Raw genomic sequence first — 26,495 nt, 5'->3', positions numbered from 1 at the left:
AGTTTTCGGTGACGTGCCCATGTGAACATGGCCACGAGGCTTTCCGCTGCATAATAGTAATTCTTTTCACACATGTATTTGGTGGTTGAGGCACTATGCTACAAGCCGGAAGGTCGCGGGTTCGATTCCCGATGAGGTCGTTGGATTTTTCAATTCGTCTACTCCTTCCAGCCGCACAATGACCCTAGGGTCTACTGAGCCTCTAACAGAAATGAGTACCAGGAATCTTCCTGGGGGTAAAAGGCGGCCGGCGCGTAAGGCTAACAACCTCACCGCCATCTGTGAGCCGATTGTCTAGAAAATGTGGGAGCCCCAATGTCTCACAACCCTGTGAGCCTCCACGGCCTGTTACAGGGATAGCTTTATCTTTCCCTCTTACTGTGATACCCAAGTGACAAGTTTCGTTAGCGACAAGAGACTGGTTGACATAGGCCAGAGGGGATGGAGAAGAACACAGCAGCCGGCAGAGAGGGAGAAGCCTCACCACCTATGGAATTTCGATCCACAGCCTCTGTATAGCTAACCTACTATCAGATTCTTAAAAGGGTACTGCTCCCAAGAGTTAACACTGTTTGATTGCGATCTTCTGTGATGTGATACCGTGTAGTTTTGTACATGAGTACCATCTGTTCGGAGGAACATGCTGTCTCGATCATCATGGTCGGAGTAGGGTGAGGGTACAACCTCTTCTTTGCCCTACTCATTTTGACCGTGAAGACTGAGGAGGTATATCTTCCGAAGCGATGGTAACCACTGTAAGACTGCACGGTATCATAGCCCAGAAAGCGACAAACCAATCACTGCAGAGGAAATATATACATAGACGCATTGTGTTAACGTTGCAGCGGACTCGACGACGTGACTGCAAGACAGGTACTACAACTGCTGCGAACTCTGGCGAGGCAGGGCCGCACTATAGTCTGCACGATACACCAGCCCAGCGCGTCACTGTTCCAGCTGTTTGACCACGCGTACATCGTGTCACAGGGTCTGTGTGTGTATCAGGGCACGACCCACGAACTCGTCCCATTCTTGTCGTCTGCAGGATTCAGCTGCCCAACACATTACAACCCGGCTGACTTCGGTAAGACCGTTATACAAGTTCGGAAATGTGGGCACAACAGAACAATTCTTTTTTAATTATCCCGGAAACAGTATCAAGACTTGAGGAAAAACCTAGCGATGGGCACAATATATTTCACTATTATCTACAACTCTTGGCCGTGCCATAGCTGAGGCGGTTAGTCACCGGCTTCCCAACGCGGTGGCCCTGGTTGGAGCCCGAGTCAGGTCATGTGGGATTTGTGGTGGACGAAGTGGCACTGGGACAGGTTTTCTCCGAGTGCTTCGGTTTTCCCCACGAGCACGCGGTAGTGTAGCTGGTCGAGGCACTATGCTACAAACAGGAAGGTCGCGGGTTCAAGTCCCGATTAGGTGGATTTTTTTTCCCAAATTGACCCAATCCTTCCAGCTGCACTACGGCCCTGAGGTCGACTCAGCCTCTAACAGAAATGAGTACCAGGAATCTTCCTGGAAGTAAAGGGCGGCCGGGGCGTAAGGCTGACAACCTTCCCACCATCTGGGAGTCGATTGTCTAGACAATGTGGTAGTCTCGACGTCTCACAACCCTATGGGCCTCCGTGGCCTGTTACAGAGATAGCTTTACTTTGGTTTCCCCTGCCAATTCTCATTGCACCGATTGCTCTACAGTCATCATCTATCACCTGGGGCTGGTAGACTACACCAACAGTGGCCACAGTACCAAGTTGACTCAGTCTCACCCAATGAGGGGAAGAAAATCTACAATTCTCGTAAGGGTAAGGTAAAGTTGTCCTTGTGCTTAACTAATTAAGCACCTTGCCATGCAGACGTATAACGAAAGAAAACAAACTCCATGGCTTTAGTCTGCAAGCGAACTATACCGACCGAACGACCGCCGCTTGTCGGCGAAGTTAGTGCCAACTTCAGCGGATAGAGAGCGTCGCGTGGTCAGCGTAACGAATCCCCGCGGCCGTTAATTTCAGTTTTCTAGACCGGAGCCACTATTTTTCCATTCAAGTTTCCCCCCCCCCTTGGCACTACAGCCCCAGTGGGCCTAGGCCTACCTCCATGAACTTCTCCGTTCACTTCGGTTTTTCTAGATCTTACAAATCCGGTAGGACTCCTTGGGCGGGTGATCAGCTCGTCGCAAGGCCTCTATCTGTACATAAACACAGAAAAACGCATACACACAAAATAAATATCCATGCCCTGAGTGGGATTCGAACCCACGATCCCGGTTTCCAAGCGACCGAAGACAGTACATGCCTTAGACCGCTCGGCTACCCTGACCGGCTTTCCATTCAAGTAGCTCCTCAGTTATCCTCACGAGGCTGAGTGGACCCAGTTCCAGACCCACTACTTCTCAGAAACTCTGGAATCGAACCCGCGACCTCTGGAACTCTGGCCACTAGACCACAGAGGCGGTCGCCATGTAGACGTATTCGAAACATTATTTTCTCCGACAAATTTACAATGAATTATTCTCGGTATGCGTAGCCCTTTATGTTCTGTTTGTCCGATTTTAACCATAAATTGATGTATCGACAGGTTTTATTAAAACTGCCAAATGTCAGATTTCATGAATATCCGTTTAGTTCTTTTCGAGTTGTTTCATGTGTGCACGCAGATGGAAGGAGAAAGCTATTTTAATATACGCTCCGCACCTGCTACGAATCCCCACGTACTGGTGTATCACTGGCTTCTTCCTGTACACTTCTGAAGCCACGTTGGTGTTAGTTGTTACGTGACAAAAACGTAAAAGTTACGGCTCCGGATAGATCCGTTTGTGCTTGGGTGAGGTATGTACTTTCTCTTTAGTGCACTTCACAAAACAATTTCCCATCTCCTCCTACCGTCAGTCTTCCCCTTCCTCCTCCATACACACAAAACTTTCCTGCTCTGTAAATAATATAACAGGAGTCCAGTTACCTTAGACGATATAGTGACTAGGCTATGGGCTGGGCGGCCGAGTTTCATGATTCCATTCGTGCATGCCTGACTTGAGATGACATACATAACACAATGTGAATAAACTAACCTCATTTTAAAATTAAAATTCCTTACCTTCCCGCGTCTGGCTCCAGTGTCACTGCATCACGCGCTATCTAATCACACACATTAAATCCTAACTTTGGTTAAAATCACTGTATGCAATTTCAGACGCTTCGGAAATTACGGATGTAAATTATTACAACACACGTTTATTTTGTAAAATGTCCTTCATTATTACACACTTCATATGATGTGAAATATGTTTTAATTACTAAGTAAACGGATTAAGAGAACGCTAACCCTGACACCCATCACTTCGCGCGATTACTGTACGGTAACTGTCCTTTGTTTTTCGCGCTGAATGATGGGTAATCTGAATGAAACATTTGGCGGATTAATTTGCCAACATATTCTTAGGTGGGAAATATGAACGGATATATCCAATGCTGGAAGGGGTAGTGGCGTTCGGAAATGATTATTCAGTTATCCGTTCTTTACATAAAGCGTATAAAATGAACGCATAATTAGGAGATCGTGCCTGACCGTCCGATAATGCTCACAGGAGTCATGAAATGTACTGAGCGTCTGTACCGAAAGATATCCGATAATTTATTTTCTTGCCTTATTGAATCGCGGTAGCGTAGTTAGTTGAGGCACTCTGCTACAAGCCGGAAGGTCGTGGGTTCGTTTCCCGATGAGGTAATTTGATTTTTTTTTCACTTTACTTCATCCATCTAGCCCTAGGTTCGACTCAGGCTCTAACAGAAATGAGTACCAGGAATCTTCCTGGGAGGTAAAGGGCTGTCGACGCGTAAGGATGACAACCTTACCGCCATCTGTGAGCCGACTGTCTAAAGAATGTCGGAGCATCTACGTCTCACAACCGTATGGGCTTCTATGACCTGTTACAGGGATAGCTTTACCTTTTTTTTAGTTGATCCAGTACAGCTACATTATATGAAGTTCCTAAAGAACTTAATAAGGATTTGAGATTCTCATAGCAGTGGTTGTGAAGAGTTCTTTCTATCTTCTGGGATATATGTCGAATAGTCCGTTGAAACTCAACTGACGTTTCGGAGGAACATATCGCTTCCATCTTCAGGGTCAACGATTAAACCAAGCAAGAATCCAGCGTGAAAAGCAGGTGGCAATCGGAGCAGTCGCCTTGCCTTCGAAGTCAAAGTCACCTTGGTGTTGGTCTCTCATGTCAGAGTCACAGTCAACAATAACAAGTCAGTTGTCATTATGTAGATATTTGCAGTTTACACGTTATTACATGGTATAAAAATGCATATGTATATACATGTACAATCTATACAAGGCCTCTGTCAGTCCAAGGTCAGTACAGCAGATCATGCCCTATCCTTAGTAGCTAATGCTACAACGGCAGTCTGATCACTTGAACGGTAGTATGCTTCACCACCGCCAAGTTTAAGCCTCTTATATTTTCTGTCTGGCTTCGCCTTGTCCAATATTGCGAACATTTACGCTTTCATAATTTTGTATGACTTCTGCTTGTTGCCTGCATAATTTTGTTATATAATCATATACGTACAAAAGTCTGAAAGCCATGTGCAAATCCAAAAGCAGCGTGCGCCTTGGAAAAATGTCAGTGATATGGAGTACCCTGCTTTGCAGGTGCCACAGTTTTAAAAGATGGCTATCTGCCGAAAATTCTCAGGTGGGGCAAGCGTAAGTCATTATAGTCCTAATGAGTGCTTAATTCTGTATGGAACGGAACAGTCATGGCCTATCTTTACATTTACCTGGAGTAGGACTGAGGGTAACAAGACAACAAAGTCAAACTAACAGGTAACCACATGGAGATTTGAACCTGGACCTCCAAGATATGAAGCAGGCGTGCCAGTCTTTCGAACGCGATGTTGGATGTGTCCATTGTCACTTCCTCCTGAATGTCAACCCTCCCTTTTATCAAGGGTCAGCTTTATACTTATAAAATTTGTAATTCTGTGGCTTTTCTCACACTTTTCTCATATGCATAATGAACAAAGTAGTAAACATGAAAGAAAAAATAAAGTCATACAAAATTTTGGTTTAGAAGCCTCCATCATCACCCCTCATGTTAAATGCAAATGCTTCAACTTCATGCAAGATTTCATTGAACAAATCCTATGAGCCTTCAGAATATCCATCCTTGAAAAGCTCAACATTATTGGATGAATGATGGGTCTGCAGATGTACTTGTTATAATTAATTCTCCATAGTGAGGAACATTATAAGAGGGTTGTAGTCTAAAAATTGTTTGATTCCAGTGATTGAAGTAACGGACGGGGAGGAGAAGAACATTGCTGTCTTGTCAAAAGCTATTTGTAATGGAAAAGTGAGCTGGACTCAAACGCATTTAATTCCACTTAAAACACAAGAATATGAAAAGAAAAATGGAGGAACAACAAAGCAGACAGACAAACAGTCTCTTCATTTCGAAACTACAAATATTGCTGCCCTCACAGGTTTGTCAAATGTCATAGTTGCATACTGATTATAACCTAGCTTTCGGTATTCTACATAAATGTAATATATTCTTCACAGTTTAATATTGTTTTAAGATGTTACATTGAATAAAAAAAATTAATATTACACATAATTTTGGAATATAACATTCTCAAATAAGACACGCCATCAATCTCAGGGAAGGGAGAAAATATTTTTGTTATCCTACAACCCCGTTCTTAATCTTTCAAGAAAATTCTGTTTGTATTTCTTGTCTTCTCTAGGCATGCTCATAATAACCTCCTAAACACAGCCTTGGCCATATCGGAAGATCTATATACATCACAAAGTTCCTCATTACGTAATACCCTGAAATATTCATATACTTCCATCCTTAGATCCACACATTTAAAATAAATATTAATGCAAAAATGCTGAACTATTACCCAGGCCACTTCCACATTGTGGAAGCCTTAGTGCAAACTCAGTGTCTCCATTTGCCTTCTAGGGCAGTCAAAGTGTCACTGAAGTGGTTTTTTCTCTTGAGTTAATTTGATTTTCCCTTACTAATCTTCACTCCAGCTTGGCTCCATACTCATCTATCACAGTCCCCTGAGGTGGTGTGTGACAGCCCAGGCCAGGTAGCACAGTTCACATCTCAATCTTGATATTTAGGGTTTCATCTGTGACCTGGCATTTGGGTGGGGGCTGAACAAATTAATTTTTATATTAATGTATGGATTATTTAAAAATACATTGTTGATGACTCACCTCCATCTAGTGTCAAGGTCAAGAAAAGTGGAGCTATACCTCATATGTCTTCATGGCATAGTGGTTACCTAATTAAGCACAGGGACTTTACCCATTTATCAGTCTCTGAATATAAAACAACAAATCATAGGATTAATGAATTTTGAATTGGAAAGGATATGGAAGGAAACGGTCCAAACATATTTCCATGTACAATCCCAGAAGTCACCTAGAGGGACTGACAAAAGAAAACAAAAAGTTCTCAGTCAAGACAGTTGATGCCCATGACAAGATTCAAACTTCATACTTCCCAAATCCAATCAGAAGTTTTACCAAGTCAACTCGCTTGGTCAATAGTTTTTTAATTCACTCATCCTCTAACAGAAATGAGTACCAGGAATATTCCTGAAATGTTCTTGGGGGCAAAGGGCGGCCGGTGCATAGGGCTGACAACCCTGTCGCCATCTGTGAGCCGATTGTCTAGAAAATGTGGGAACCTCAACATCTCACAACCCTATGGGCCTCCATGGCCTGTTACAGGGATAGCCTTACTTTACTTTACATTCTGATACTTTGAGGAATTGAAATCAATCTACTTCTGTTTATTATGAACAGCAAGTGAAAGAAAAGTAGACTCGTCTAGTGAAAGCAGTTTGTCCGACGTGCACTGCCCTGTCATGTACCGACGGATAAGCCAGGTGAAGAATGTGAGCTATCCAACATCCACCTGGTTCCAGTTCTGGGCACTGTTCAAGAGAATGATGTTACAGACAAGTCGCAGCAGGGTGAGCAACCACTTACAGTGAAGATGACACTCAAGGTGTTGCATGTACATGAACACAGCATGCCCCTCTACTCAGGCATAACAGTTGCAAAGCCAACTTGTGACACTGAATTTACTTTAAATAGGAGCTGGGATAGCTCAGTCGGTGTAGTGACTAGACTACAGGCTGGACCACTGATGAATTAGGGACAAAAGATCTTTCTTAGTGTCCAGACCAGCCCTAGGGCCCACCCAGCTTCCTGTCCAGTGACATCAGGCGCTCCTTCCATGGGGGTACACTGGCCAGGGCATGAAAGTGACTAATCGCTTCCATGCAGTGTAGAGGTTAAAGGTCCATAGAGCATAGGCACAATAGATCACTGTGGTCGTGGTGCAAGGGCCAAGAAGCCCCGCCCCTTATATACTCATTATACATCCATAGGCTTTACCTCCATTCCCCCGTATGTCTTCAATCTATCTTCATGTGCTTAACTGAGCACAGGGACACATTTACATTTTTCAACACTCCTTAAAATGCTTCAATCTGTATTTTAATATCAGCAATCATGTAGTTCAATTATTATAATTTTAAATATTTTGTAATTTTGCAATTCTATGCTATCTCTGGCTACTTGCCTTACATCATTTACCAAAAGTCATTGTGATACGTTACTGAGGCTTGACCGTAAATAGATGTATGTCTTTACAGATTATCATGTTCTATAAGAGCAATATATAACTTTTATACTCAAGGACTACATTTCTTTCCTATAGGTGGCTCTTCAACTTCAAATGTTCCATCATGTGGCGTGTGCACTCATGATTGGTAGCGTGACATACCAGAATGCATCAGATGGAAATGAAATGTTCAAACATGTAAAGTTCTGCATGAGTGTGATACTATTTCACTCGTACACATGGTGCATTGCACCAGTGCTGCTTTGTAAGTATTCACATACACTCACTTCAAGACTGAACTTCAAATCTCTTAAAAACTCGAGCACTTATTTGTTAAAATCTTTTACACTGTGTTCTTCTATGGTAAGACATTCTTGTAGTTGGTAACTAGCTACCGGACTATATGGTATTATGACCCAGAAAACAACAAACTAATTTTTCACTACCATGAGAACCTCAGCTCTTATAATGGCTGACTTGATTCATCACACTTAACCACAGCTGTGTTGGTTAATATACATTGTCTCAAGATATAAATATAAAGGTATAACCATTTCCTTAATTAAACATCACACCATGAAGACTTATGGGGAAGAGGGAGTAGAAATATTTTCAATACCTTCTTAACCTTAACACTACATGGACGTGAGTTAAATTTGGCAAATATTACACCATAGTTCCATACTAGTAATATTACAATGTTTGTAACTGTACAAACATATTAAAAAATGTTTCATACAGAATTTGTATGTTTATAGTTATATATATATATATATATATATATAGTTATAGCAAATATTGTATCTCTAGATCCACTAGTTTGTTATCACCATCAAACTGAAAGCTAATTATGGCCATCACATTCTACAATGAAGATTCATAACATAAGTTACATTCTTTTAATGACCTGTTGCTAAAACATAAAATAACTTGTCACTAATTTGTGCGATACAAGAGCTGCAACACACCTCATGCCACCACATTAGTGTTACAGAGGGCAGGAAATAAATAATGTGCAAGTAGAGAGCAGACTCTAGACTCTAGAAGTTGAAATGGTTCATACCTGGTTTCATTAAAATGTTCAATAATTTTCAGGGAATGACAGACATGCAGACTTAACAGTAACATAAACGCATCTTTCCCAATAAAATTAAAAGAATTGGCTAAGAAGAAATCAGCATTAATTTTGTTCTCTTACTTAAACAGTTCCTAGTGAAGTGAAATTAATGAAGAAAGAACATTTCAACCGTTGGTATGGGCTGAATTCATTCTACATGGCTCTGACACTCTCAAAGATTCCTGTTCAGGTAAGAAATAAAAATGCTTCTCATAAGATTTGATGTTCTCATAGCAGTGACTATAACTCATACTTAGATGTACAGGAGAGAATATGAGCAGTGTCTTCGCATCAATGTTTTGGTATGTGTACTTTCCTGAAATAGGTTGGTAAATGAAGTAAGCATGCTTTATAAAGTGTTAATAAACAATTCAGATGTGGCAGACAGGCTGGATAAGATTTTTAAATTAAATGAATTCCTTTCAAATACTCAGTACAAACACATTATATTAAAAATTTATCTTGGTCAGGTTTCAAAGACAATACAGTGGAACCTCGCTTAATGAGCACCTCTCATAACGAGTAATTCGCATAACGAGCAAAATAAATTGTAAAAAAATGACTCGTTTAACAAGCGATGTTTCGCATAACAAGTAGAAGAGGGGAAGTCCCGGATTGTGCGCTTGCTACATCAGTCTGTGTTTAGCACTCGTTCCGCTAGCATCTTAGTGTCACTTGTGATCACACATTTTTCAAAACTTGTGTTCAGACATATTATTTGTGATTCTTTTTTGTGCAAAGTTTAATAGCCCTTGCAAAAATGTCCCCGAAGAAAAAGCCGCAAAAAGACAGCCATAAGAGAATAAAAATAACCGTAGAAATGAAAAGTCAAATCATTGAAAAGCGAAAACGAGGTGTGAGCGTGGCTGATCTAGCATGCACATACAATCAGTCTACATCAACGATTTGCACTATCCTCAAGATAGTTCATTCCGCATAGAAGAAAAGATGAAGATGATTCACGCTCCTTAACAATGTATATATAATTTTCTTTGAATAAACGTTATACATAAAATTTTTTGAGTATTTTTTTGGCATGGAACACATTATCATATTTTACATTAATTTATATGAGAACATTTGTTTTGCTTAACGAGTGTTTTGCATTACAAGTAAGATTCTGGAACGAATTAAGCTTGTTAAGCGAGATTCCACTGTATTTTATTTTTAAATTTCTTCACAATAAAAGAACACATAGGTACAACATACAATACTGACATCTTTGACATTTCAGATTCTCCTGAGCATGATCTTTCTCATAATAGTCTACTACATGAATGGACTGCCGGCTGAGTGGTATCGATTCTCGCTCTTCTCCCTTACCGCGATCACCGTATGCCTTGTGGCGGAAGGTCTAGGCCTTGCCATAGGATCTGTCTTCAACGTCACGGTCAGTATGTATATCTGTAACAACACTCCATATGAAAGACGGAATTTCAGCATAATGAAATACAATAAACTCTCTGTTATCCAGCACATTCGAGAAATGGAGTGTACTGCTTTCATTAATCTGTCAGTTGCATTAGAGAAACCCTTACAGAATTCCAATACAAAGTCAAAACAACACATTTGCACACTTCAATTCTCATGTGGGAGTCTTCGTAAATAACAAAGCAGAATGATGTGAGAAAGATTTTCAGTGCAGTAATGCAGTCACAAATTCAACTAACCTCTACTCTAATAGCACCTGCATGATGAGTAGCACTTCTAGTGGCAGCTGGGAGAACTACAGTGTGACAGATGATCATATATGCATCACAACTTTGTTTTAGAAGTGGTTTTATAACAATATAAAAAAGTAAAGCTATCACAAAGTCAATGAAAAATCCGTCGAGTGTAACAATGTTTTTAGGTCACTTCTTTATCACACTTGCCTTACATGTTTCGGTTTAAGAAAACCATCATCAGAGGCACATATTACAAACACATGAAAACACTGGCGTTGTTTAATGTACACAGTATATATGCTGCGTGGACGCTGCTACAAATGTCGAAGTGTAAAAGCACAACACTTTCTAGGAATATTGAATGCACGTTCAACTCTCGCATTCCATCCGAAATTGCCCTCAAATTAAACCGTCAATGTTAAAATANAAAAAAAAAAAAAAGTAAAGCTATCCCTGTACCAGGCCGTGAAGGCCCATAGAGTTGTGAGATGTTGTGGGTCCCACATTATCTAGGCAATCGACTCAAAGATAGCGGTAAAGTTGTCAGCCTTACGCGCTGGCAGCGCTTTACTCCCCAGTAAAACTATTTCTGTTAGAGGCTGAGTCGACCCCAGGGCCATAGGATTAGGAAGGATTAGGTCAATTGAAAAAAATTAAATGACCTCATCAGGACTTGAACCCACAACCTTTCTCAACCAATTACACTACCACGTGCCCCCATAACAACAGTAGATTTTCTTCAAAATTTTTGCTGGCTGCATGAGAGTTCTGGGTGCTTAGATATTGGATAACTGGGAGTTACTGTAATTAGTTGCAACAAATTGTGAGAATGAAGGAGAAATATATACCAAAGAGAACTGTAATTGTTTGCTGTTTCTAACATAGTACAATGTACTTCTGAGGTACTGACCAGTGCCTGAGAAAGGGGTTTGGAGGCTCAGAACCAATCAATTCCTGTGGCGCTACAGCCCCAATTTGGGCCTAGGCCTACCTCCATGAAACTCTCCGTTTCACTTCGGTTTACTAGATCTTACACATATGGTAGGACTGCTTGGGCAAGTGATCAGCTCGTCGCAAGGCCTCTACCTGTAGACAAACACAGAAAAACGCACACAAACATCCATGCCCTGAGTGGGATTCAAACCCACGATCTCGGTTTCCGAACGAGCGAAGACAGTGCATGCCTTAGACCGCTCGGCTACCGTGACCGGACAGAACCAATCAATAACTGAGGGAATTATACAGACCCAAAAATCTAGTAGTGAATATTAAAAGGAGAAGGTTCGAGTGGTTGGGGCATGTGATCAGAATGAATCAAACCAGAGTGGTCAAGGATCTGAAAGAAAACTGAAGGGTGGAGAGGGGAAGACACAAATTGAGGAAGCTGGAAGATATACAGAATGATTTACAAAAGCTGAAACTGAAGAGACAGAGGCAAAAAGCAATTTACAGATCCACTCGTTCCAGCTCTGTTTCATACCTTCTCTCATTTGGTCTCCCAAATGATCATTCATTCATCATCCTTACCTACACAAACAAACTACTTAGCCATCTAACTATATTACCACACACACTACTATAAATGTTAAAATGTTAAAGTTTACATAATTTATAATTCTGCCAACAGAATGGGTGTGTAGTTGGACCATTGGTTGTGGCCCCCTTCCTTGGCTTGGCAGTGTACGGCTTTGATTTTGCAGAAAAGATCTCATGGACAATGAATACTCTCATGAAGACAAGTTTTATGAGGTGTGGTGTAGTAGCACTAGTACTGACTACTTTCGGGTTCGATCGGCCAGATCTTGACTGCGACGACATATACTGTCACTTCAAGGAACCCAAAGTTGTACTGAGAATGCTGGACATAGACAGATCATCTTTCTGGGCTGAAATATTCATTCTGTTTGGAATAATGATTCTGTTCAGGTCTCTGTGCTATATTGGGTTACGAATGCGAGTTGCAACATAAGATTTCAAGACCTCACACAACTGTGTAGAATTCGCAGTTAAGATATATAAACACATTAGAAGTGTACTTGATAATTCTGAAGGTCTGTGATGAATGTGTGTTGTTATACTGTCATATTTGTTGGACACTATTCATCATCTCATTTTAGTTACAGAAACAACATTTTGGAAGCGGAATCTCTTCCATCATCAGGTAAAGTATGAAACGTATTCTGTTGGGTCCACTAGATGGGGCTGATCTCTGTCCCTTGATCAAAGAATATAGATTAGTTCCAGCTAACAGACACAACAGGGTAGGTTTCATATTTTTACCTAATGATGAAAGTGAAGCCATCTTCCAAAAACGTTTCTTTTTCATTTATTTTACATTGACATCTAGCATACATAACATCAAATGGGGATAAGACATGTGGCCAGAGACATGACCACCTCTGTGTATATATATAGGAATTATGTCCACCGTCAACACAACAGATGTACTCAGTTTTAATATTCGATCTTTATTCCTGCTACATGTTTTGGTCATACAAGACCATCATCGGGCAGTTATATATAGGAATACATACAGTTATTGAACTACCAATATGGATCCATATCAGTGCAATGTGTCGTATTATATACTAACCTAAAACTTTTGCCTCAAGTTGGTGTTACAATCAAAGTATCAAAAACATAAATAATATAAAAGATAACTATAAAGGTATACCATATATCAAGATTAATAATGTGTTGAATATATTATTAAAAATATTTAAAGTATTTTAAAAAATGTTTAAAAAATTTATTAAAGGATTTCTTCATATGGTAGGTTAAGAATGTGTATGCCAACTTAAATATTTAAATTTTCACTGCTACAGAAACTGGGAATGTATGTTGTTTGTAGGTCTTTGTTATAGAAGCTCTCTACACTTTCTTGAGGCAAAAGTTTATGTTAGCATATAATACGACACATTCCACTGATATGGATCCGTATCGGTAGTTCAGTAACTGTACGTATTCCTATATATAACTGCCTGATGATGGTCTTGTATGACCGAAACATGTAGCAGGAATAAAGATCGAATATTAAAACTAAGCATATTTGTTGTGTTGACGGTTGACATAATTCTTATACATATATCTGGAACACACAACAGGATGCAACCAATGAAGATAATTCCTCTATATGTTTACTTCAGGTCCTTTGATAAAAAAAACACATACAAAGTACATATCCCCTTATGTCAAAATACAGTGAAACCCCTTATTTAAGGTTTCTTTTGGAAGCAGTGAATTTGAACAGTCAACTGAGGAAAATCTCAAATTGTGGTATTTTACCTCTTAAATGAATGGCATGTGATCATTGAAATTAAATGTTAAATGGGAGTTCCATGGTATTTAGTCTTTTCCCAATTAGATTTCATGTAATTTATATTTTGAAACAACTTCATCTGCAACAGACAATTAATGATCATTCAGATACAACTTATCAGTAGCATACCAATGATTAAATTTCAATGAGTGTTTCAAAAACTAATAAAAATTCATTTTACACAATAAAATTCACAGATCAGCTATAATAAAGAAATAAGGTCGTGCTATAGCTCAAGCGGTTAGTCGCTGGCTTCCCACCATGATGGCCCAGGTTTGATCCCAGGTCTGGTCAAGTGGGATTTGTGGTGGACAAAGTGGCACTGGGCAGGTTTTCTGCGAGTACTTCAGTTTCCCCTGCCAATCTTCATTCCACCAATTGCTCCACAATCACCCTCACCTATAATTTGGGACTGGTAAAATAGGCCAGAAGTGGCCGCAGTACAAGGGACTTAGTCCCACCCCACTAGCAATAAGAATTAAGAATTACTAAAGAAATAAACAAGGTTCTTCAGTTTCAAAACTCCTATTTTCTAACAAAACTATATTCAATTTTCATATTGTTGTCATTATTCCATGGGTGGCATGAACCAATAATCACTCTGTATGGTAAACAATGATCTAAAATGTTAGTTAAATGAATAACAACGCATATGTCGGAGGCCTAAAACAGAATGCAAAACCTTTGGATAACAGAGTAAGCAAAATAAACAAACACAAAGTAAATATGCTAAAGACTAAAACTTTCACATTTCAGAAACAACACAGAACTTTAAAATAAAACATCATGCTTTTTTTAAGACTCAGTCAAGATTACTTTAGGTCCTGAAATTACTTAGCATAAAATTTTTCAAAACACAGACTATTATCTGTATAAAAAATCAGCGCTTTATGTTCAAGTTCTGCACAATAAAATGAGAAACTAGTCAACAATAAGAACAGGAAAAAAGGTAAAAGTTAAAGCTATCCTTGTAACAGGCCATGAAGTCCCATAGCGGTGGGAGACGTCGAGGCTCCCACATTTTTCTTGACAGTTGGCTCACATATGGTGGTGACCATATGACCTCATCGGTAATCAAACCCATGACCTCCCAGCTTGTACCAGTGTCTCAACCAACTACAATACCACGTGCCCCAATAAGAACAGAAAGGATATTAAGTACTGGAGGTAATCCACAAGATAATGAACGATAAATAATGTGATATCTTATTCCTACAGTATTATAACTTAATTTTCCATTTATAGATAAAATAAACAGACGTGCAGGCACTCCTCTGTAATGCACTTCTCAATTACAATATGTTTTGTAACGTACTGCAAATAAATAAAATACTGATTCTGTTTATTCTGCCTTATTAATGCAATTTTTTTAATGATTTGATGGCTATGTGGCCATAGCTATGCAACCACTGAAACACTGCGAAAGTTGAATTAGTATGAGTGGGAATAAACATTAGGTGACCAATTGCTTCAACAGGATGCTTAAACATAATATTACAACTGCTTGCCATTGGACCCAAGGTTCATGGGTTCAAACCTGGCTGAGACCAAAGGAATTTTAAGTGCAATAAAAATCCATAGCACAACTTCCTTTGCAGACCCCATGTAATACATCTGAGGCATTTCGCTCATGATATGAGATGAACGAAGGAATATTATACACCATTTTTGCTCCTAGATGTCACTGCAGTCACATGTCCAAAGAGACCTCTGGCAGATAGGAGTGGGAACAGCTTGAAAACATTCAACCCAACTGAAGTATGCATACATAACTTGCCCAAGTGGTATCCAAACAGGAAATAAATTATAAATACACCAACCATTTGAGGTTAAAAGCACATTAATTACAAAGTGCAGCATTAGAACCCATTCAGACTCATGTTGTGGTCTTATGGGCAACAACACTACGTAGTCTGGTACGTGAGTACGAGCATCTTGATCTTCAGGGCAGAACAGCAAATACTGTAATTGAGTGGGTAACATTCCTGTTTCATCCTGAATTAAAACTTGACCTGGATATCAGCTACTCTGAGCGAGGTTTTTGTGAGTAATTCAAAACTGTATCTGATTCATCAAAACCCATTTTCATTAATGGAACCATAAATTTTTCTGTGAAGGGTTCTTTGTTCATGTTCACCACCTACGAAGAGTACTCGCTTCTGGAATGTGACATCATGTTGTCCAGTAGAAGTTTATTGAAAGAACAAGCCAGCAAGCAACTGACTTCTGTCAGCATCTTGGCTTGCTCTTTGAACTTGAAGATGGAGAGTATATTTCTTTCAAATGTGAGTAACTTCTTCCAGACAACACTAAAACACAATACTCTTCACAGTCACAGCTGAGAGAACCTTCAGTCCAACATATTCATCATGTTTAGTCAATGCCCAGCATTTGTTATCCTTGACCAGTTTAATTAAACTGATAACTTCACAACCTATTTGTCTAAGATCCAGTTTAATATTACCTTCCTCTCTACAACTACGTAAGTTGTGATATCTTACTTTGAGATTTTATGATATACTTTTTGTATGAGAAAATAAGGACATACTTTTTATAAGACAAAAAAACATTACTTATTTATTCTTCTATAAAAATATGTAACATTTAAAATACACATATCATTTAAAAATACACATCAGAATGTGACATATAGTTACCAGTGGCGTGAAAATCACAGTAAAATGGTTCATTTGCTCGCTGAAAACTGTGAGCTGAAGAAGTGGGAGTCTTGTTCTAACTGACTGGCTTTATCTTCAGCTGCCAACTTCATGATTATGAGCTTGGGGTCCACAAATCTCTGTGAACATCAGTAACAGCGCTCATTGAACTGGCAAATCTAAACAGTGTGTTGCTATTAATGATCTCAACAGCCCTTTCCATGTTGGTTAGTGATTAACAGGTTTAAAGTTGACCGTACTGCAATGGTTACAAGTATCCATTTATTTACGGTCACGCCATAGCTCAAACAGTTAGTCACTGGCTTCCCACTGTGGCAGCCCTGGTTTGATCCCGGGTCTTGTCAAGTGGGATCTGTGGTGGACAAAGTGGCACTGGGGCAGGTTTTCTCCGAGTACTTCAGTCTCCCCTGCCAATTTTCATTCCACCAATTGCTTCACAATCACCCTAACCTACCATCTGGGGCTGGTACAATAGGCCAGATGTGGCTGCAATACAAGGGACTTAGTCCCACCCCGCTAGCAATAAAAAAATCCATTTATTTGTTAAATGCACATCATTTTAAATAAGTTAGGAAATGTACACAGTGTAACAATTCTGGCATGTTTGCCCTGTTACTGTTGCTACAGAGGGAGCGATACAAATGTACAAAATTTTACGGAAATTATACTAGTCCGTACTGAGGAGACCATACCTTGCCAAGGTCAGGAGGTGTTGGGGGAGGGGATAATGTAACAGCTGTGGGGTGACGACAGTTCAAACAGAGTTCTCGGCTCCTCTGATTCCGCAATGCTAGACGTTCCTGTGACAGAAACACCTTCTCCTGCAAGAAAACCAAAAACTGAAGTTGAGTAAACCCTGACTAATCTGGGATAATCTGGGGGAGAGGTCTTCTGGATTAGCGAAGCAAAAGGTAGCCCTAAAAGACTAAAAAACTTAGAACACAAATAAATGGAAAATTTTAATGATATAATTATTGCTGATGAAAATAAGTAAAAACATATCACTGTAGAGCCTTCCTTTAAAAACTACAAAAAGATAGTACATTTATTCATCGATAGAAGACTCAGAAGCTGTACTTGTTTCTGAACGTAATGATGCAGGTTTGAAGAAACTGTCTCAAGTTCTGTCTGAACAGACAAGTGCCTCATCTGCCTTCCTAATTGCAAGCATGTATCTTTTAAAGTAGGTACTCAACTGTGAATAGCATTTTTCATATATTGATTTGGATTAACTGTAACCGGATTATCAAGGGTTTACTGTCTATCATGCAGTTTGAATTAACCTACGAGTATTCCATGTAAATTACAAAAGAGAAAAATTAAGAGGGAGTTATAATTCATCAATATTGTTACATGATAGAGTGACTACAGACCTCTTACAAAACTCATTAATTCACAAATCACTACCGCACACACTAACTAGGTCTTTTCAGTCTGCTACAATCTTCACTAGCCGTTGCTTGGTAGCGGCTTCCCCTCCCTCTGGGCTCCCAATGATCCTCAGCCTCAGCTACCAGCTTCTAACAGCAACATCCCAAAACAACTGAACCCTAGCAGTTCTCTGACTAACTCACTAACTCGCCAACCAATTCACTACTCACTAACTACAGTTCCTATCTTTCCCTGCTTATAACATCTCAGCATGAACCATGTAGAAAACACCACTTCCCATTGTTGTTGTACCCTCTTGTTGCTGTGGAACTGTCGCACCTGCGCCTGTTGGCAGAGCCGTTACCTTGCAGTGGCTGTTGTATAGTGGTTTATTTCACAGTCATTGTCTAGCGACACGTCTACATGCAACAATATACAGTGGAACACCCACATTTAATGTTCTCTGATTTAGGTCTTTCATCATTTAATGTTCACTTTCAATTATAACATTCTGATTGCTTTAACCATGGGGAAAGAGGCACTGTACACATTACGTGAAACAGATTCTACCAAGCCTGTCATAATCTGATCTGACCAATGCTCAGAAGCTGTTCTGTATACACATAATTCATATACATATATAACAGATGGCATTACCTACAAAATTCAGCACTTTCTGCGCCTTCTCATATGTTATTCATTGTTTAACAAACATCCTGTACAGTATGATCTTACGGTAGCCCTGATAACGATAAGACAAAGCAACTTGATTTACTGACATCAGAAAACTGCTGAAAAGAATTTAATATGACTTTGTACTATGAGAGCCCCTAAATTTAGGTATCAAACCTGTGCCAATCTCTTTTCACGATCTCGCAGTTCTGCCAGCTGTCTCTGGATCTCTGCTGTCTGCTCAGAGCGCTGCTTCTCGATCCTGCGGGCTTCTTCCAGAGCCCGTCTGCCTTCCTCCTTGGTCGCAACTGCCATCTTTGTTAGCGTTTCCACCTCACGTGCCTTAGACGTTAAATCACATTCAAAATCTTTCAGACGTCTCTGTTCATCATCCAGATGACGCTGCTGATTCTGTAGTTTCTCACGCTCTGATTCTGCCCGCTGACTAGCCTCTCGTGCTACTCCTATTCCCGTTTCCAATTCAGCACGGAGCTAGAGTCAAGCAATCAAAAAGAACAGATATTACACAGAAATATTTATTTCTTTAGCTTGGGCATGCCAAAGCTCACTAGTCAGACACTCTCTCCCGACTTCAATCCCAGGTGACTTCATGTCAGATTTTTGTTTGACGAAGTGACATCGGAGCAGATGTTTTGCTAAGTCTCTTCGATTTTCCCCCACTACTCCATGCTCATCCATGACCACCCCCTGAGTTGCGCAATTGGCCCATCTCTGACCTGATACTTGGCTGGTTACAGAGTAGGGCAGCTTTATTCATGAACCTGACATTTTTGGCCTTTTGTGAACATAGTACTGAACCTTTGAGAGCAAAGCCCTCCTAGAGAAGCTAATAGTCACTCAGCTAGTCAAGAAATTCCCTGCCTTTCATGAAACACAAAGATTCAGTACCATGTTCACAAAAGTCTGTCACACTCTGTAGGCCTGCTCTTCTCAGCTGTCCACTACTACTTCTCCAATATTGTCATAAGCCTGGAGGCCATGTCCTCTTTCTGCAACCTGGCTGTCATGCCATTGTGACAAGTGGGCAAGGGTGTACTTCCAATTTATTACCAAAGGGCTCATGCCAAAAAAAAACAATACTTTATCATGCTTGAATAATTTTATATAAAGTAAACAGTATATACATACATATCTTTATTTAAATATATAGAATTACATAATATGCATAGTTAATACTGTGATTCACATGCCCATTGCTAGGCAACGGCACAGTAAGCCCATTCCTGAAGTTACACTCTCAAAAATAGAAGGACATCCATTGCTGGGTAACAAACCAATAAACACGCATTCTTGACAACAGAAGACCTACTAAGTATGTCACATGACAGTGTCATAAAATATGGTCCTTTATACATATATATAATTTAAGTGGTATTATAGTACCCAGGTCAGTGTTTACAGTATATCAAGATACATAAGTCTCTATTACCTTTGAAATATCAGGAGAAGTAGCATCATGTAGTCGAGCCATTGTCTCAAGGCGAGATTTCTCTGAAGCCAGACTAAGTTTTTCTTGCTGCAGCTGCTGCCTCAAGATCTGCTGCTCTGATAACACAGACTCTTTTAAATTCTGTAACAGAAAAATTTTGAGGTGTCACAAATCTAAAAAACCTGGCATCAAAAAAGTACGTTTTTCAATGACCTGTCACCACAGGAATTTTCATGATATGGCAACAATGACACTCCCATTTCACCTCAGAGTCACCATATCACCAGGTAAGTCCCTGTTTCCACAATACATTTCCAGGTGCTTTGGAGCTGGAACGGCTCAGTTGGGTTTAGTGACTGCACTATTTGCTGAATGACTAAGGGATTTATCTTTCCTCCACCGAGTCCAGACTGGCTGAAAGGCCTGCCCAGCCTCCTAGCCAATGGGTTATAACATGATTGTGGTATGAAGCATAACACTCCCTTCCAATATTGAGGTTAAGTATGTGTGAAGCTATACCTCCATTCCCTCATATATCTTCACGGCATGGTGTTTAATTAAGCACAGGGACATCTTTCTAATAACCTTCTTATGTCCCTAGGCATCTTAAAAAGTCCAGGGAGCTCTGTAGAATGAATTTCTCCCTCTGGTTAAGATGTCAAATTGTACTTAGTCAAGCCCTTACATGTAAAATAAGCATAAAGATTAGGAAAGACTAGACTACAAGTCTGTTCAAAAGCAAAGGAGACACAAACGTAGCAACACTGAAAGATTTCATATTCAGAAGATATTCTAAACATAATAAACGCTGAGAAATGGCCTACCAGACTTTCCTGCGGCCAACATAAATGGAACAGGCATGTAGGAGGAAATACTATCATATAGTATCTAACGCAGTTTCTGCTGCTCTAAACTGTAACCTTGCCTGTAACTGCTGCCGTTCTACGTCAATCTGCTGCATGGCTCGTTCACGTTCTTTCTCAAGAGCCTTGGTTGCAGCATCTAGGCGTGCAGCTTCTTGACGCAGGTTCCACCTCTCCTCTTCAGCGCTCTGCCGCTGTTCAGCAAGTTTCTGCTCGAGTTGAGACACCAGCCCTACTAGCCTTTGGCGTTCATCTTCGGAGGCCATTCTCTGCTTCTCTAAGTTTTCTCGTATCACTGTTATACAGATGGTAAACATTAAGAGGTAACACCTCCTTAATCCTTTTTAAATTTCTTGGGGTGGGCTGTGACTGAGTCCACTTCACACACGGGCTATTCATGAGCCTACTGTACCAGCCCTGAGTGATAGGCGAGTACGGGGAATTTGATGGATGGGCAGGGGAAACCGAAATGCTTAGAGGAAACCTGCCCCACTCACTTTGTCCACCACAAATCCCAAGTTAAAGAATAGATAATTCTGTCTGTATCAATGCAAACTAAACAGCTGGCAAGGTCTGAGGAACAATGAACTATAAAAGTGTAAACATGTGACTTCTTGATGGTGTGACACTGCCCCCTCTGACTCCCACTTGCCTTTATCAACTAGAACAAGGTGCTTATCACTAGCAACAGTCACCACACAGTTATATCTTGTAACATTCATGTGAAGGGGGTCAATCCATGGGACTTCCTTCCATGGCCTCAGTATAGACCTTGTATTCTGAAGAATATTAATGAAAGGCTATTTTTTCCAGAGATGAATTCAATATAATGTGACATATAGACCTGCTACTAAGCGGCGACTCTGTAGTAATGGTCCAGTTATTGTTGGACTATAACAATAGAAATAATGTTTTCTATGTGGTCCGTGCCAAGATGTTATAAGCACAGTTTGAAGCAATGAGTTAGTTGTTGTTAAGAGTTGTCAGCAGTTCAGTTCAATGAAGTGACATGAAGTAGCTGCATGGTGAGTGAGAAAGTTCAGTTGTCAGTTGGAAGTTAGCCTGTGAAGAGAAGAGTAGGAGGTGGGTGTGAAATGGCTGCCAGCCTGGGACCCAGTTAGATGAGCTGTCAGTTGACAAGAGGACCTGAATGTGGGAAGCTGAAGACTCTCCCTCAGTATAACCTGTTGCCAGGAAATGGCTAATGAAGACTGTAATAGACTGAGGACCCTAGTCATTATGTGTTAGTGATCTGTAAAGTGTAGTTCCTAGTGGTGTATACAAGCGGTCAATAAATCCATATCCCATCTATAGTCACACATGCCCCTAAATCATGACAATATATTTAACTGTACAGTGTTAGTAAGGGCAGTTGTGCTACATGCCTCTAAGTTCTGCCTCTCGGGCCTGGAGAGTTGCTTCCCGTGCATCCAACTGGCTGTGATGCTGACTGCTAAGCTCCGTCTGTAGCCCACTCAGATCCCGACTGTTGCGCCCCAACTGCTCCAGGGCTTCATGGAGACTCCTGGGACATAATACCAAGATCAGTTATTTGTGTGAAAGTAAAGTTGTCCCTGTGCTTAATTAAGTACACACACAGCATGATCTTTTTGGATGTTATGCCACGTAGTCTGGTGGAAGTTTACCGACATTTCCGCTCTGCCTACTGCTTGCTGGGGTTACGCTTTCATCCCGAAGGCAGAGACAGTACATGTCTCTGAAATATCAGTGAACATCTATGAGACTACATGACCTCATGTTTCAGAAGAAAGTATTCTTCATTACAAGAAATATTTTACAGTTAGGGTATGGGCATATGTTGTAAGGGAGTTACGTAGCTCAGTCAGTATAGTGAATGGGCTACAGGGTGAATTATCAGAATCAGAGTTTGATTCCCTGCAGGGAGCAGAAATATCTATCTTCAGTACAGTTCCCTGATAGGCTCTGAGGCACACCGAGCCTACTACATGATGAATACTAAGGGCTCTTTCCCTAGGATAAAAGCAGCCACTACATGAAACTTACTGCTCAACTCCATCTAATGCTGAAGGTTAAGAAGGATTGGAACTATAGTCCCATAAGGAGGCCATGGCTAATACTGGCCAGGATGATAATAAGAATCTTTTATGTGTCGAAATGTAGATGTTAAATAAAAGATAAACTGAAAAAAGATAAAAGATATGCAGTGAGGGAAGAACTAAAGATGGGAAGGTAAGAGAGGATACAGATGCAAGAGGAATGCTTACAGAAGGATGCAGATAATTGGAGAAGTCTTTGCCACGAGATGAATGATCCTCATAGAAACTTTGATTGATTGATGATGATGATGATGATGATAACAATGGTGGTGGTGATGATGAGTCTGACAGAAACCTCAAGATTCTAGATACAAATTCTGCACCTGGAGTATGATGACGCTTCCTTCAAGGCATCGCTCTCCAAAGAACGTGCTCTATTCAAGTGCTCCAAAATGTCTGAGTGCTGCTTTCGAGCCTCCTCCAGATCTCGAGTGTGCAGTTCCCTCAACTCCTGTAAGTCCTTTGCATGTTCCTTCTGCTGTGCTGCCAACCTCATCTGATGTTGTTCGATGAGAGATGCGTGCTCCTCCTGCAGTATTACCAACACTTTTACGAGTGACCAGAATAAAAGTTAATAGTTGTGGTATTTATTCGTGATTTGGCATCCTCGGAGCAGTGAGTATTAAAATTACAGTCTTCTGGAATGAGATGTCATGTAATTAGACAGGTAGATAGGTACCAACATTTCAGATTAATCTAGTATCTTCATCTTCAGGATAAAAGATCTGGGCTTATATCAGATCTTCAGAAAATAGTTCCCTAACATCCACTTTAATACTATCCTCCTATCTATGACCAGGCCTCCCAAGTGCTCTCTCTTCCTTTAGGATCTTTCAACAAAATTTTGTTATGTGTTTCCTGTTTTCCTCACGAATCCTGCATGTCCTACAAATCTCTCTGTGCTCAATTTAACCTATATCCTACTCTGTACTATAAACATGTCCAGCTGCACACACACAAATGGATGATACCTGTATCCTTGTGATCTTGGCCTGGTGCTCTCGCTCTAAGGACTCATTCTCAGCATGCAGTCGCTGAATCTGTCTCTCAGAAGAACTTTCCAGCATTGCAATTTGACGCCTACAAACCACAATCATATTGCGTGAGATATGAGATCCTCATGACAGCCATCATGAAGAACACTGCCTTCTAAGATGTGACACCTTTCAGTCTTGAGGACTGTTACCAATGTTTCTGAGGAACCTACTGCCTCCATCTTCATGATAAAAGAGTATGATGGGTATGGGAAAAAGTGGTACATGTACAGGGAGTGGTGGGGCAAGTAGGGCCAGGACTCTAACCAAACCACTGGGAGTAGGGAGAATAGTTTAAAGACTATCACACCATTTAAAGGGCTGTTTTCCCAGGGCAGAGTGACAGGAAGAAATACTGGCTAAATGAACCAACTGGAGACAGAAGGGCCACAGTAAAGAAACACTGGCCCCTTTAAGAGCCTTTAAGGGAAAAGTAAATGGGAGAAAACACAAACTCATAACAGTGACTGATTCAAAGTGCACAGTCAGAGAAAAAAAGTGGAGAAGTGGAAGAGAGAAAGGAAAATGTAAACAAGAAGTTCTGGGAAGAACTAATCACCTTCTTTTCTTTTGCTACATATTAAGCACATCATACAACACAGACCACATGGAAAAAAAGCGTCTTAACATTTCTTCTTTTGTTGCATGTGTATTAGTTGCCATGGGAACACATTTACCGAGCCACTACCCAGCAATGGCCAACTCTCCCTGCTTTACTATCCCAGCTTGTTAGGGGGTGAACACAGACATGCAGACAGCAAGGTGATCTCATAAGCCTCCTTTTTTGGCCTATTTTCCTTATTTAAATAAATAAAAGGAGGCTTATGAATTCATCATGCTGTCTGTCTGTGCACCCTCCTATCATTTCTAGGCAATGGCTTGGTTGCTAGGCAACTATCATGAATTTTCATATCTTTACCACTCCCAGTATTTGTGTGATATGAATGGCTGCAAAAATGGAGGGGAATGATGGGAAGTGTGCTGGAAGGGGAAGGTAACAGCCCAAGGTAGAGGGAGATGTAGAGGAGGTGCATCCATAGGACTCTTTCTACAGCCCCTGCACAACCTCAATACTGTGAAGGAAACTGATGACAACAGTGGCACAAGAACAGTCTCGTGCCCCACTTTACACTGGAATAGGTTTTCTGTTTAGCAGTGAATGTACAATACTTGTATGAGTCTTCAAGTAGCTTCAACTCTTCCAAATGTTTAGCCTTCAGGCTCTCCAGAGCTGATGTAAGATGTCTCTTCTCACTTGTCTCTTGTTCCACCATAGCCTGCAAATACAACATCCACACTGCACACTGGAGATAAAACATGAAAACATGGACACCATACTGATGTGATCTGAATAGCTGAGTAATGAACTGATTAAAGGGTGGGGCACACCAGCACTTACACAGCGACCATCCTTGATCTATTGCGTATCCTCGCTTATAGTTAGCCCCCCCGCCACAGTCCTGCAATGAAGTGTAGTACTTTACTTAAAGAGGAATTCAAGGAATCACTTAGTTTCATAAAATGAAGTCCCAGGTGACAGAGTCTTAAGTTAGCTACAGTGTCACAGTAATACAGAACATGTGTGACTGCGTCTCTGTTCGGACGCCTTTCAAAGGTGGGGCTATTTATTAAACCCACTTTTAAAAGGTGTCATTTCAGATGACAGTGTCCTGTAAGTAGCTCAGTTAACCATCTCAGCTGGTTCCTACTTAATTTTAACATCTTCCTAGTCACTTTCATGGGCAGTCCTTGAAACAAGACCATTGTGTGTTTATGTCCTACTGCGGGCTCCCAGTGTCTTTTAAGGTCCCTGTTCACCCAGTTTCAGATGGCCTTGGCAATTGCTACTAAAATGCCACACAACAGTTCAGAACCTATAAACGAACATTCATATCTCATTCTTTCCAACTGATCATTGTCATCATCGTCGGAACTGGTGTCATTGTTATCACCATTGTTGTCATCATCAGCATCATCTTGACAAAACAGCCCTTTTTTAGCCATAGCATTCCTTAGAAGATTCTGCCAGATTTTGTCTAATCCTAATTACGTTTTGTATGAGTACTTAATTGGGGGGCATGCAGTAGCATAATTGGTTGCGGCACTATGCTACAAGCCGGAAGGTCATGAGTTTCAGTCCCAATGAGGTCACTGGATTTTTCAATTTACCTAATTCTTCCAGCCCCACTGTGGCACTCGGCCTCTAACAGAAATGAGTACCAGGAATCTTTCTGCAGGTAAAAGGTGGTTGGCACATAAGGCTGACAACCTCACTGCCAACTGTGAGTTGTACAGAGTTTCACACCAAGATCTCTAACTCAACCTCCACATATTTTGAGGTTTGAGCTTCTCACAGCAGTAATTATGAAGATTACCATCTTCTGAGATGTGATGCTGTATAGTCTGGTAAATCACTACCTACATTTTGGAGGAACCTGCTCCCTCCATCTTTAGATTGCAACAGTAAGCCAAGTGTCCAAGTCAGTGCAAGACACTTCACAGATGATGGTCAGTAAGTCTACCTCACCACTGATGGATATGCCCTATGGGTACCTCCATCTCAGGAATGGA

General features: G+C 40.6%; 2 protein-coding genes across 5 annotated transcripts in view; one reads left to right on the top strand and one right to left on the bottom strand.

The window, feature by feature from the left end:
- Positions 1-12,933, top strand: part of LOC111862463 (ATP-binding cassette sub-family G member 4) — a 46,117-nt gene extending 33,184 nt beyond the window's left edge. For all 4 annotated transcript variants that reach the window (XM_023847923.2, XM_023847922.2, XM_023847921.2 and 1 more), the window contains 7 exons: positions 846-1,084; positions 5,307-5,504; positions 6,850-7,019; positions 7,772-7,940; positions 8,882-8,982; positions 10,027-10,182; positions 12,087-12,933. In XM_023847923.2, the coding sequence (XP_023703691.1) occupies positions 846-1,084; positions 5,307-5,504; positions 6,850-7,019; positions 7,772-7,940; positions 8,882-8,982; positions 10,027-10,182; positions 12,087-12,428 (1,375 nt within the window). In that variant the 3' untranslated portion in view covers positions 12,429-12,933. The remainder of the gene's footprint in view (positions 1-845; positions 1,085-5,306; positions 5,505-6,849; positions 7,020-7,771; positions 7,941-8,881; positions 8,983-10,026; positions 10,183-12,086) is intronic.
- LOC111862462 (fas-binding factor 1) overlaps positions 10,112-26,495 on the bottom strand; it is a 30,453-nt gene continuing 14,069 nt past the window's right edge. Inside the window, exons 11-20 of the mRNA XM_023847920.2 lie at positions 25,095-25,201; positions 23,862-23,970; positions 23,214-23,419; positions 22,198-22,337; positions 20,875-21,107; positions 19,950-20,090; positions 18,677-18,991; positions 17,149-17,277; positions 16,436-16,575; positions 10,112-10,196 (exon numbers count right to left, since the gene is read on the bottom strand). Of these exons, the coding sequence (XP_023703688.1) occupies positions 16,465-16,575; positions 17,149-17,277; positions 18,677-18,991; positions 19,950-20,090; positions 20,875-21,107; positions 22,198-22,337; positions 23,214-23,419; positions 23,862-23,970; positions 25,095-25,201 (1,491 nt within the window). The 3' untranslated portion in view covers positions 10,112-10,196; positions 16,436-16,464. The remainder of the gene's footprint in view (positions 10,197-16,435; positions 16,576-17,148; positions 17,278-18,676; positions 18,992-19,949; positions 20,091-20,874; positions 21,108-22,197; positions 22,338-23,213; positions 23,420-23,861; positions 23,971-25,094; positions 25,202-26,495) is intronic.

Source organism: Cryptotermes secundus, unplaced genomic scaffold (genome assembly GCF_002891405.2).
Source record: "Cryptotermes secundus unplaced genomic scaffold, Csec_1.0 scaffold816, whole genome shotgun sequence".
In the NCBI taxonomy this organism is placed as follows: Eukaryota; Metazoa; Arthropoda; class Insecta; order Blattodea; family Kalotermitidae; genus Cryptotermes; species Cryptotermes secundus.
The sequence above is the reverse complement of the archived record's forward strand: the minus strand, read 5'-3'. Positions and strand labels throughout refer to the sequence as shown.